General features: G+C 42.7%; 1 protein-coding gene across 1 annotated transcript in view; it reads right to left on the bottom strand.

The window, feature by feature from the left end:
- Positions 1-5,308: 5,308 nt before the first annotated feature.
- Positions 5,309-13,307, bottom strand: part of PTPN21 (protein tyrosine phosphatase non-receptor type 21) — a gene marked incomplete at its 5' end in the record, with an annotated part of 70,713 nt that continues 62,714 nt past the window's right edge. Inside the window, 3 exons of the mRNA XM_080684077.1 lie at positions 5,309-6,529; positions 6,774-8,017; positions 8,229-12,274. Coding sequence (XP_080540203.1) covers positions 12,146-12,274 — 129 coding nt within the window. The 3' untranslated portion in view covers positions 5,309-6,529; positions 6,774-8,017; positions 8,229-12,145. The remainder of the gene's footprint in view (positions 6,530-6,773; positions 8,018-8,228; positions 12,275-13,307) is intronic.

The following is a 13,307-nucleotide window of genomic DNA, read 5'->3' as shown; positions in this document are numbered from 1 at the left end:
GCTTTCCAGCATCTCCGACATAAGAAGCAAGCCACAGGCCCCACCTCCTCTTACTATAGTAGGATGTAGATGCAGAGATAGGAATCACTGGGGTCACCTTAGGATCTGTCAGCCACAATTTCTAAAGTTGTTTTTCAGAACGTAATTTATCCAGACATAAGAGGTTTTGTAGGCGATGGGAAATGGTTTATGATCTGGCACGGATCCTGAAACATTAAGCCTGGCCTACAATATCTTCCTTTTTTTCTTTTTTCTCAACTGTAATATCCAAAACCTCAAAGCCTTTCTAGTTGCCAGTGAGCTAGAGCAGTCTGTCACTGCCTGGAAAACCATCCCTTCTTGTGAGGGCAGGTATGCTGTCAGACACCCTCCCCTTATCATTGTAGCTCATGAACAGGGTCCTCAATACTGTGTCTCAGGAGACTCATCTCTAGTTATGTCTTTCAACCACTTACAATAATGTAATTGACTGAGTGCCTAGGCACCGGCAGATAAAAAGATGAAACAGAATAATGACCCAAATGTTCTAGAAACTTAGCAATGGCCTCCAAGTATCCCATTCTTTAACTCAGGCTTTTTATGACCCTTTGCCCACACCAGCATTTCCCAAAAGGTGGTGCATACCACTGGACATATTAGAGCCAATTTCTGGTGATACATGGATGACAGGTCCGTCTCGGGAAGCTGACCATCTCCACTATGTTCAGGACTCAGGCTCAGGGACAAACTGCAACTTACAATATGATGGGGCTGTGCACCCAACCCTCTACTCCAACGTCTGTGCCCCAGTCACCGTTACAGCCCTTCCTCGGTCCCCACCAACCCCCCAGGTCTTACGTCTGGAGTTCTTCCTCTTAGCCCTCTATGGAACCCTCACCCCATCTTGCAATCCTCTTAAACCTCCTAAAATATCCTAACCCTCCTCTTGGCTCCCAGCCTGAGTCTCCCTGTCAATAATTCTTCACCCCTCTATTCACTTCTTGGACTTCATCCTTCTCTCGGCCCACAGGCTCCTTTCTACAGTCCCAGCCTCACTCTTTGAAAACCCCTCACCTCATTAGCCATGGAACTAACTCCCACTCACTGCCCTGGCTCACAGTTCCTCCCGTGGCTGGAGCTGCCATCTTGTGTAAGATATTCCCAGAAACCATCTTCCTGCTTCCCCATCTTTGTTTGGGCCCAGCCCCAGACCTACTCTGCTGCCCTGCTTTGACATGTCATTGAAGGTGAGGGCCTCGAACTCTGGGCACAGCTTTTTGTCTGTGGACCATGGCCCTTCCTGACTTTTGTAGCTGTTAGGGTATTTTTTGTTGTTGTTGTTCTCAAGTTTCCTCTTAAAAAATTAAGTTTAGAAAAGATGAGTTGGTTGAAAGAAATACCTAAAGTGGTTCTTGGATATAGCAAAGCTGTGTAAAGGTAGAAAGTGATTGGTAAGTTTGAGAAACACTGGCTTAAACTCTTCAAGCAGCATCTTTTTAAAAATATATTTTTATTGGATTTCAGAAAGGAAGGGTGAGGAAGAAAGAGATAGAAACATTAAGGATGTGAGAGAACCATTGATCTGCCTCCTGCACACCCCATACTGGGGGATCCAGCCCGCAACTTGGGCATGTGCCCTGACTGGGAATCGAACCGTGGTTTGGAGGTCGACACTCAACCACTGAGTCACGCCAGCAGGGCTTCAAGCAGTATCTTAATTTATATCTCTCCCTCTACTTCACCCACAGCCCATCTCAACTCTGATTTCTAGAGGCATGATGAGTGAGCATTGCAAGCCAGTTCACCTGGGTTTGATTGACTCTTCTGAGCTGTGACCTTAATAAGCTGGGTTACTGAGCCTCTGTGCTTCCCAGTTGGTTGAAAGGGGGTAATTACAGAGCTTTCATCACAAGGGTGCAACAATTAAAAATCAGTTGTATGAGAATTAAGTACAGGCTGCTCCTATTATTATAAAGCAGACCATGCCAAACCCGTCTTTAAAAATAAGCCCTTTAGAGTTTCCTCTCGCTAAAAAGAGAAAGTACAGGGCCTTTGCTTTTTTTACGACATGTTTTCCTACCCAGCGTACCTCTTGCCACCCTCTCCCAGGCATCCTGAGTGTCTATCACATCTAATTGTTTGACCCCTAAACATGCAGAGGGCCTCCCCATGCCTTTGTATCTCCTGTCTGCTCAGAATACCATTTCCCCTCTGCTGCTCTTTTTTTAAATAGGTGTTTCATTTTTCAATTACACTTTGCATTCAATACTGTGTATTAGTTTCAGGTGTGCAGCATAATGGTTAGACAATCATATACTTTACGAAGTGTTTCCCCTGATATTTCCAGTACCCACCTGGCCCCATATATAGTTACTAGAGGCCCGGTGCACGAAATTCATGCACGGGAGGAGGGGGGTGTCTCTCAGCCCAGCCTGCACCCTCTCCAATCTGGGACTCCTCGAGGGATGGCAGTTGTGGGCGATCAGGCTTGGCTTGGTCCTGCACTCTGTAGGACAGGGGTCCTCAAACTATGGCCCACAGGCCACACGTGGCCCGCTGAGGACATTTATCTGGCCCACTGGGTGCTAGGCTGTTCTGCCTAGCAGTCGACTCGTCCTGGGCCCCCAGTACACATAGGAATTTGTTCATAGTTTTTTTTTTTAAACTATAGTCCGGCCTTCCAATGGTCTGAGGGACAGTGAACTGGCCCCCTGTTTAAAAAGTTTGAGGACCCCTGCTGTAGGACATCTCTCTCACAATGATCCTGGTAGGATTGGGCCTAAATGGGCAGCGGGACATCCCTCTCACAATCCAAGACTGCAGGCTCCCAACTGCTCGCCTGCCTGCCTTCCTGATTACCCCTAACCGCTTCTGCCTGCCAGCCTGATCATCCCCTAACCACTCCCCTGTCAGCCTGATTGATGCCTAGCTGCTTCCCTGCCAGCCTGTTTGCCCCTAACTGCCCTCCCCTGCAGGCCTGGGTCCCCCCAACTGCTATCACCTGCAGGCCTGGTTACCCGCAACTTCCCTCCTCTGCCAGCCTGGTCACCCCTAACTGCCCTCCCCTGTAGGCTTGATTGCCCCCAACTGCCCTCCCTTGCAGGTCTGGTCCCTCCCAACTGTCCTCCCCTGCTGGCCATCTTGTGGTGGCCATCTTGTGTCTACTTGGGGGCAGTCATCTTTGACCACATGGGGGCAGCCATCTTGTGTGTTGGAGTGATGGTCAATTTGCATATTATTCTTTTATTAGATAAGATAGAGGCCTGGTACACGGGTGGGGGCTGGCTGGTTTGCCCTGAAGGGTGTCCCAGATCAGGGTGGGGGTTCCCTTGGGGCATGGGGCGGCCTGGGCTAGGTGCCTGTGGTGGTTTGCAGGCCGGCCACACCCCCCAGTGACCCAAGCGGAGGCCCTGGTATCTAGGATTTATTTATCTTCTATAATTAAAACTTTGTAGCCTTCAGCGGAGCCAAGCCTCCTGCTTGCTCAGTGGCCCCAGCCATTTTCGTTGGGATTTATTTATCTTCTATAATTGAAACTTTGTAGCGGAGGCCAAGGCAGGCCAGGGCAGGCAGAAAGCTTGGCTTCCTCCATTGCCGGGGAAACCCAAGCCTCCTGCCCTCTCTGTGGCTGCAGCCATCTTGGTTGGGTTAATTTGCATACTCGCTCCTGATTGGCTGGTAGGCGTGGCTTGTGATGTAGCGGAGGTACGTCAATTTGCATATTACTCTTTTATTAGAAAGGATTGCAACATTATTGACTCTATTTCTTATGCTGTACTTTACACCCATGTGACTATATTGTAACTATCAATCTGTATTTCTCAATCTCTTCACCTCTTTTACCCAGTCCTTCAACACCCCGTCATTCACTAACATTTAAATGATGTAAAATATAAATCAGCATCTTCCTGAGAAGCCTTATTTTTAAGTTCTTTTTTCCCCAGTGAAGCCAATTAGAAAAAGATCCAACTTTGATGGGGCAAGATGACAACCTGCCAAGTATGGTTGCCTGGGCCTCGGTTTAAGAGTGTGGACTAGGTGATGCAAAGATTGAGTTAATTCTTAGGGTCTTTTAAAATTAAAATTGAAATAATTTGCATCTAGAAGTAGAAACACCTCTCCACCTTTCCCCTCATGTGCTAGTATTGTCCTGGAAAGCAATCTGCTACATTGATTCACACTTCATATTCACCTACTTCTTCCAAGATCTTAAAAACAGCAGAGTTTGCCGTCCAGATTTTCCTGAGAGGAAGTATATACTGTTTTATTGCTGCTGTAACATTATCACAAACATAGTGGCTTGGGAAAAAAGAAGTTTGTTACCTTATCGTTCTAGAAGTCAGAAATCCCAAAATCAAGATGTTGCCAGGGCTGCTTGGAGGCTCTGGGGGAGGATCTGTTCCGTGCCTTGTCCAGCTCCTAGGGGCTGCCTGCATCCCTCACTTGTGGGCCCTCCCTCTATTTTCAAGGCCAGCTGTGTAGCATCTTCAGCTCTCTCTCACCTCTGCTTCCATCATCACATCTCATCTCACTGGTCCTTACAGAGATAGTTGTGATGACAGTGGGCCCACCTGGATAATCCAGGACAATCTCTCCACCTCAAGAACCTTAATCACACCTGCAAAGTCCCTTTTGCCTTGTAAGGTAACATTCCCAACCTCAGGGACATGGGCATCTTTGGAGGCCCATTATCTAGCCTACCGCAACGGTAAATATCATTAACCTAATAAAAATTCCCTAAACTTTAGTGCCCCCAAATTATAGCTTGGCTATGTAATGAACCCCAATTTAAGATCTATATTGAACACCTGTTATTACTAAAGGAGTGGTTCTCACACTTTCATGTACCAGAATCACCTGGAAAACTTGTTCAGGTAGATTGCGGGGCCCATCCCATAGTTTCTGATTCAGAATTCCCAGATCAGGGATGGGCCTCAAAAATCTGCATTTCTAACAAGTTTCCAGCTGCTGTTGCTGGGTGAGAAACAACCCCACCAAAACACAAAGTGGACTTTACAAATAGTAGTAAGTCCGCCTGAGCTAAGGGATGGTAGTGAGGAGCTCAGGCGACCTGTTGGGAAGTTGATGCATGGAAGTGCATAATTTATTCTTCAAATATATTCATTGTTCCACAAAGTCCTTAGTGAAGCTGGCTATTTTGGTAAAATGCATTCTACTCTTAAGTGATTAATTTCTGTGGAGATGTGTGATGACAGATTGGCAGCTACTTAAAGAAACATCTATTATTAGCACATTATTTAAAAAAAAAACAATGGGGAAATAGTAATTATATGCCTCTTTGCAATAAGATCTAGAATGAAAAAAAAATAAGAGGCAAATTAGCTTTAATTGCACTATTATATTCACACAAATCATATCTTGCTTCAATATTTATTTTATGGCAAAATAGACTATTATATATATATTTTTCACATATATTCAGTTGTTTAAACTCATTTGCCCATTAAATGTACACACTTTTACAAACCAATGACAGTTTAGAAGAATTAAGCTCAGATTATACATTTTTACATTATTGATCACCAGATAGTACACCACATAAAATTGCTTTTTGAACTATAAAATAATACAACAATTTATAGTACCATTTCAAAAAGGTGGAATTTTCAGTGCATTGCTTGAATTACAGGGTGACTTTCTAAGAAAATGTACTCATAAATTTTCTCCAAATTTTGGGTTTGTTTCTTAAAGGCCCATTAAGTCATATTAACCTCTGTTTGAATTTTTATTTAAATAGACTTGCCATTATCTAAATGTTTATTTTTAAATTATGCTTTGCTAAATTTACTGTGGGTTGGGGTTGGATTGCTTCAGCTACTAACAACTCAGAAACATAAAACAAATTTCTGGTTTGTTACAGAATAATTCTTCATCTGAACTAAACAGCATCAATTATATTCAGAATATCTCCCTCTATTGCATGATAAAAATCTAAATGTTTTATATTTTGATATAAAAATTACTTGAGAATACAGTAAAAAGGAAAAATCTATTTCAGTGGCTCAATAACAATCAATCTTTTGAGTAAAGTTTGACCGTGTATCCAAGTTTCTTAAAAGTCTTAATACATTAACAAATATTTTCCCTCATTTTCAGTGTGTTAGAATTTGAGTATACTGATAATTGTATAATAGCTCAATTCTACAAGAAATTAAGTTGCTTGCTTTCAATATAGAACTAAAAAAATCTAATATGGAGAGGGTCTGACATTAACAGAAATTTTTCAAAAACATTAAGAAACATACCTATACAATAACTACTTCAATTTCTCTATTGTGCTATAAAACCAAACTATGCAAACACACCCATTAGAAGTCTACCAATCTAAAAGTTGTTACAAATTATCATATTTTTTTTCCTTTCACCTTTTTGTTTAACTCATGTGGATTTAAGAGTTTTGTATTATTTTTCATCTTGCATTTATTAAATCTGGTCTGGAAGTATGTTTGCTCCTCTGGAGAACATTCACTTTTCTTTCAAGCTATTTGTTGGACTGAACCATTATTGAACTGGTATTACTCCAGTAAAACTACAAAACCAGCCGAAACCGGTTTGGCTCAGTGGATAGAGCATCGGCCTGCGGACTGAAAGGTCCCAGGTTCGATTCCGGTCAAGGGCACATACCTTGGTTGAGGGCACATCCCCAGTAGGGGGTGTGCAGGAGGCAGCTGATCGATGTTTCTCTCTCATCGATGTTTCTAGCTCTCTATCCCTCTCCTCTCTCTTCCTCTCTGTAAAAAATTAATAAAATATATTTAAAAAAAAAAAAAAACTACAAAACCATTAGATCCTTTCAGGAGACTTACCTCTATGATTATATTACTACATTTCAATAACTATCACTGTAAAATAAGTAACCCAAGATCTGTCTCATTCAATGGTCCAATCATTTAAGTGATTTCTAATAAACTTCTAGGATAAAAAGTCTGGACAGTTTCTTAGCATTTATGACAGCAGTTTGACCTGCAATGTTTGCACTCTTAGGAAAAATGAGTGACCGAGCTTACATTCCCCACTTATTTGTTCACTTTTTCTCAGCTGATACATGAGCAAATAAAAATGGAAAGCCAGTTATCATTAACTCTGTATTAGTTTCATCAACAACCTACCACAAAAATTGAACACGAACAGACTCATGTTAGGACTAACCCAGGTAATCCAACCCTCTGAATTTCTCTGATAGTATAGACCTGTTCATAAAGGTGAGTACTGTAGTGTTGTTGTTTTTTCCTCCAAGCTTTTAAAGTGTGAATTTAAAATACACATAGACGCTTAAAATGTCAATAGTGACCCCTGAAATAAAGTTCTGGTCTTTCTACACAGTTTAAAACCACCTATCAGTCCAGTTAAAATTGCATATTTATTGCAGATTTCATGTATGGCTATAGCCAGGGTGGGTACAACTACATCAGATTCAGAGCCAATGGGTCCTAGAGATTTCAAACGGTTCTTTTATCTGGCACACCACAAAGTTATTTAACAGAAATTAAAGGATAATGATCAGAAAATTTACCTAATAAGTAATTGTCAAAAACTTGGAACCGTATGTCACCCATACTGTTCTACTGTCAGTTCAAACACAATTACTCCTTTTTTATCATTTATTTGTACTTATTTATAATCTGAAAACATAATTTAAAATCAGTATGTATACGGTTATTCTTTCCTAACCTATCAACATATTGGAGACAATTTAGATTTACTCTAGTTTTTTAAAACAAAGTATTTTAATTTCTCAAATATATTGAGGTGACTAAAACATCTTCGGAAATAAGATGTGCAGCCAGACCCTAATTTACATACACATGACCTGGATTTGCCCTTTACATGGGAATACTGCCTTGGAACTGCTGCTTCCTCAGCTGGGTGCTGTACCGTAAGCTTCCTCCTTGGTCCATCTCTACTTCCAATTTCACGTTAGTGACAATCCAAAGAATATGTGCGTGGAAACAGGAAAGGTAGGGCTTATATTGCCAATTCATCCACTTCACCCCTGCCCCTCCTCACAGCCAGTCACCTGGTGGCATCCCTGCTCGCCTCATCTTATGTTCCGTTCTGTTCCTTACCCTTCATGCGCCACTCAAGGTTCTGAACAAACAATGGGATATTCACTTATGAGTATCTTAGGTCCCTCATGAGACACTGATCAGTCTGCCTTCGATTGCTTGCTGAGGGCTTATATTGCCAATTCATCCACTTCACCCCTGCCCCTCCTCACAGCCAGTCACCTGGTGGCATCCCTGCTCGCCTCATCTTATGTTCCGTTCTGTTCCTTACCCTTCATGCGCCACTCAAGGTTCTGAACAAACAATGGGATATTCACTTATGAGTATCTTAGGTCCCTCATGAGACACTGATCAGTCTGCCTTCGATTGCTTGCTGAGGCTCAGTCCCACTACCAAGCAGACACAGAGAACCCTTTCTCTGTTTTCACCACCAGGGAGCAACAGGGGAAAACTGCTGTATATTTTCCTTGGAGTACCGATTGTGGTCACGGGATTCTGTACCACTGCTTCCCATTCAGAGCCCCTGTAGTTAAAATTCGCTTAGGGCGGACAAACCAAGAAAGTTAACACTCACTTCGAGTATTGTTCATAAGGGGAAATATTATTACATCTCAATAATTCAACATACATCTGAGCTTCGAGAGCATAATCTTTATTTGGGAACTGCCTGTAGTGATGTACAGAAAATGACGCCACTTTAACAATAAGGACCTCTTCGCAAGTTCCCTAAAATTCTCTGTCTGTCCACCCTCCCCAAACACACCAACTTTAAACAACCGGACTTCTGATCTTTCCTCATTTTTCTCCCATTGTAGACACGAGAGTAAATAGAACCCTTATCTCTAGGAATTTGAAAAACTCGTGTTCTTTTGAGGAACATTTTCCCAGGCAAATTCCTAATGTACCATTTCCTCTATTTTTGAAATGTACTCCTCAGCTCAAAAAAGAGCCCCCTCCAATTTGCATTTTTTAAAAATAAACTTGAAACTGGGAAGAGATCATTTTAGCTTGTTCTACATGAAATCCTGATGGAAGCAAATCCCCTAAATTTATAGCCTAAAGAGTTCCTTTTGAAAAACACCTTCTAGTCTGATTTTTAAAACGATTTACAGAAAATGCTCTTATTTCCATCTGTTCATGCAAATCTCCATTAAATCTGCGCTTACATTGCAGCTGACCTCCAGCTTTAGATTTTAATACATATCAAGCTTTATATATAACATATATATTTAAATTTTCTTAAAATTATGAACATTAACACATGAACCCGTTTGAAATGACTTTTCTCCCAATGATGAAAGCTTGGCCATGCCATCGTCACTCTGTCCTACAACCCGACACCGTCCTCCGTGTTTCTGCCCACACCTTGCTCCTTCTGGAAGATTCTACGGAAGCATAGGTACAGCGTCTGTTTTAATCCTGCCAAAAGGTTTGAAAGGCTAAATCCTAGGGCTTTCTGAATGCTTCGCAGTAGATGTTCCAGAAAAAAAGTAATGATAATGACTGCAATGAACATTCCAAGTGCTATTCTAACTAACCAGGAAAAGTGATGCCAGAGATGCCAAAAGGGACCCCCGAGAAGCACTCATTTGTAACCTACTTTTGTAGAAATGTACACTTTGGTCATTTGGATTCGAAATTAACAATATCAGGGAACTAAAAGCCATGAAGATACTGAAGCACTGCCTAATTTTGGCAGACAATAACATCCTCAGTTCAGACGGGGTAAGCTATGAAACCTCAATGTTTGAGAGTTCGCTCTTGAAAATCACAGTGTATCAGAGTCTATAATTTAGATTTATTTTTATTCAGAAATACTTTCATATTCACTAACTATAATGAAAAATTGAAAAATTCAAAAGGGACAAAAGGTTACATGGTCTTAGAAGATATGTCAAACATGCAACATCGTAAGCGTTTCATTCAAACTGCAATTCGGCCCTCCCTCTTTCTTATACTCATATGATGACAACAGGAACACAAACATACCATATATTACTCTTCAGATTTTGTCTTACGTTATGTTCTTGTCAGTGGGACACATTAAAATGTTTCAACCTGACAGAACAGAATTTTTTAAAAACCTACCATGGAAGAAAAAACATCATCAGAAATGCTTCTGTCTTACATGGTGTGGAGATGGGAACTATCACCTTAAAAAGTTTCATCCATTCTTCTGCATAGCTCTTTCTGAATATTGACACTCAGGTCTACTGCTCTTTAAACAGGGCTCTCAAAAACAATGTCAGGCTTAAAATTAACATTTTGTTCCTACGTGACAAACGTGCTCACTTCCACTATTCCTTTTCACGAACATCTTCGGGATTTTCCTCTTACATGGTTGCTTTCTGGGTAACTCGGGAGTTAGGCAGGTCCGTGCTGTATGAAGGAAACCTGTCCCACAGCTGGTAATACACACTCAGTGGTCACAACAGTAAGTTACACTGCTTTAGGAGTTAACACAGGGACTGGAAACACCCCTAGGATATTGAAATTTGGGGAAAGAGCCCTAGATTGAAAAATCTGGGAACTGTATTTTGGAGAAGCAGCCTCAGAAGGAAGAAAGGGATGGCTTCTCGGCTCAACGTACCAATGAGTCCTAACCTGAACTCCCACTGTGACCGGGCCACCCTAGCCTGGGCCAAAGGTGACACTCCCCCCCATTCAGCCTTGTTCTGCCCACTGCGGTGGGGGAGGGGTAACTAAGAGGCTAAAATTGACCTCAGGGGTGAAGTCAGGGGATAGGGAAGCTAAATCTCAAGTACCCCTTGAACACCAAGTGACCTCTGCTAGCCCCAGAAGTTTGGGCTGTGGTCTTGGGAGACGAGGTAAAACTATTACTAACTCTTCTTTCAACCAAAAGAAAAGGAAGCTTCTTTAAGGCTCCTTTCCATGATAATATTAACTGGATTGTATTTGTTAAAAGAGAACAGAGGTTGCGGTGGAAGAACTCCAAAGGAACCCAAGTGATCTCTGACACTGACAGGCCTGGAGTTTCCTGGGGATACCCATCTCTGGGGGTCAGCCCCACACTCCCGGGCTCCCCCTCTCCATCCCAGCACCTCTGTCTGAGGATAGATAATACTGCGTTTTTGGAAAAACAAAGGCATCCTGCATTTGCCATCCTGCACTGACACTACACGTACTGGTGTCCCAGGCACCCTACACACTCTTACTCCTGACCTCTCCCAAACTCCTTCGGAACGTCCCCTGCTCGCGTTAGTGTTTCATCGGTAAAGCAGCACACGTATTCTAACCCAGGTTTATTGTTTTAAACCAGGAAAAAGAGCTTAAACACAACCTGCACAATTTCACTTCATTTTCAACCAACAAAAGCAAACTCATTTAGGTTTATGAATAATACTGAAAAACAACAGTGAATCTGATTATTCTCTTCCATTTTAAAATGATGTGCCTTCATTCACAGCTTTCCCTTAACTGATTCGTTTCCGTACCTTAATGAGTCAAACTCTGATTTGGAAAATATAGAAGGTAAAAAATATATGAATTTTTAGGATAAAAAATGTTTCTGAATATAATAATGCTTTCTACATATTTCAAAATAACACTTTTAGATTCTTCTTGTAGTTTGGATTTGGTAACTAAACGGTTAAGTACCCAAGGTTTTTTTTAAAAAATATCAAAAGATAATAACATGGTTTTAAATACAAAGTTACAAAGGAACCACTCATATTTGTGGATTATCTCCATGGAAAAGTTCAGTTTCTCAACAAGAAAACCCCAAAATATTTTAGTAATGAAATAAAATTCCATTAGCAAAAACTTGTTTAAGATAGAAATCTATGCCTATTAATGATTGCCAGAGTTGCCCAGCATAGCTTCAGTAAAATAGAGAATTGTCTAGAAAACACAGTCTCCAAAAACGTGTGCAAGTGCTGCAAATCAGACAGACCGGGGCAGGGCCACTCCCTGGACACCAAATCCTCCATCTCCGGCATCGTCCCAGGTGAAGTCCCCCGCAGCCTTCGCGCTCCCTCAGTGCTGGCATCCACACCGCCCTTACTTCCCAGTGAGCCTTCTGCGTGGACGAGTGTTGAGGAGTAAATGTGAGTCAGGCCGGCCCTGTTCTGACTGTAAACGCTTCACCTGGGCGGGTCCCCTTCAGCAGCTGTGGGAGCTTATATGAGCCTGGAGCTTTTCAGGAACTGGATGAGAACTCTGTACACGAACGTGTACTGGATCAGGGTCTGCACCAGCATCATTCTCTGCTGCCTCAGCTTGTCCAGCACCCGTGGGATGTCGAGCACCTAGATTGAGAGATGCAGCGGTGAGGGGAATGCACTCCCCTGGAGAAAGAAGGGGGCGGGAGAGTTGGGGTCCTGGCACAAATCTGGTTAGGAAATGGTCAACCTCCTAACTCGTCTACCTGGGCATCTTCTACCAAAATAACACACAAATGAACAAGAGAACCCAAGGACCATTCGGCTCTCTAAGAAGCACACCATGGCGGTCGGCAAGAATAAATACCCTATGAAAGGCGGCAACAAGGGGGGCCAAGGAGAAAGTGGTTGATCCATTTTCTACGGAAGATGGGTGTGATATGAAAGCACCTGCCTTGTTCAACACAGGAAATACTGGTGAAAACTAGTCACAAGAACTCAAGGAACCAAAATCACATCTGACGGCCTCAAGGGTCGTGTTGTTGAAGTGAGCCCAGCGGACCTGCAGAATCATGAAGCTGCACTTAGAACATTCAAGCTAATTACTGAGGATGTGCAGGGCAAACCCTGTCTAATTTCCCTGGTGTGGATCTTACATGGAGACAAAATGTGCTGCCTGGTCAAACAGTGGCAGACCACGGCTGAAGCTCGTATTTTGTCAAGGCTACCAACCATTATTTGCTTGGTCCATTCTGTGTTGGTTTTACTAAAAAATGCAACAATCAGATTCAGATGACCTCTTACTCTCAGCAGCAACAGGTCCGCCAAATCCGTAAGATGATGGAAATCATGACCCGAGAGGTGCAGGCAAATGACAGGAAAGAAGTGGTCCATAAACTGATTCCATTGGAAAAGGCACAGAAAAGCTGGCCAATCTACTAATCTGCTCCCCGATGTCTGTGTTAGAAAAGTCAACAGGCAAGAAGCCCCCGCTCGATCTGGGAGAACTCATGGAGCTGCGCGGGGAAGGTCGCAGCTCTGGAAGAGCAACTGGAGCTCAGACAGGTGCTCAAGGAGAACGAGCTGATGCATACGCGCCCCCAGACCAAGGATCCCACTTGGGCCCAGCCCAGCGTGACTCAGTGGTTGAGCATCGACCTATGAACCAGGAGGTCACAGT

The sequence above is a fragment of the Plecotus auritus genome (assembly GCF_963455305.1).
Source record: "Plecotus auritus genome assembly, chromosome: 1".
Classification (NCBI taxonomy): Eukaryota; Metazoa; Chordata; class Mammalia; order Chiroptera; family Vespertilionidae; genus Plecotus; species Plecotus auritus.
The sequence above is the reverse complement of the archived record's forward strand: the minus strand, read 5'-3'. Positions and strand labels throughout refer to the sequence as shown.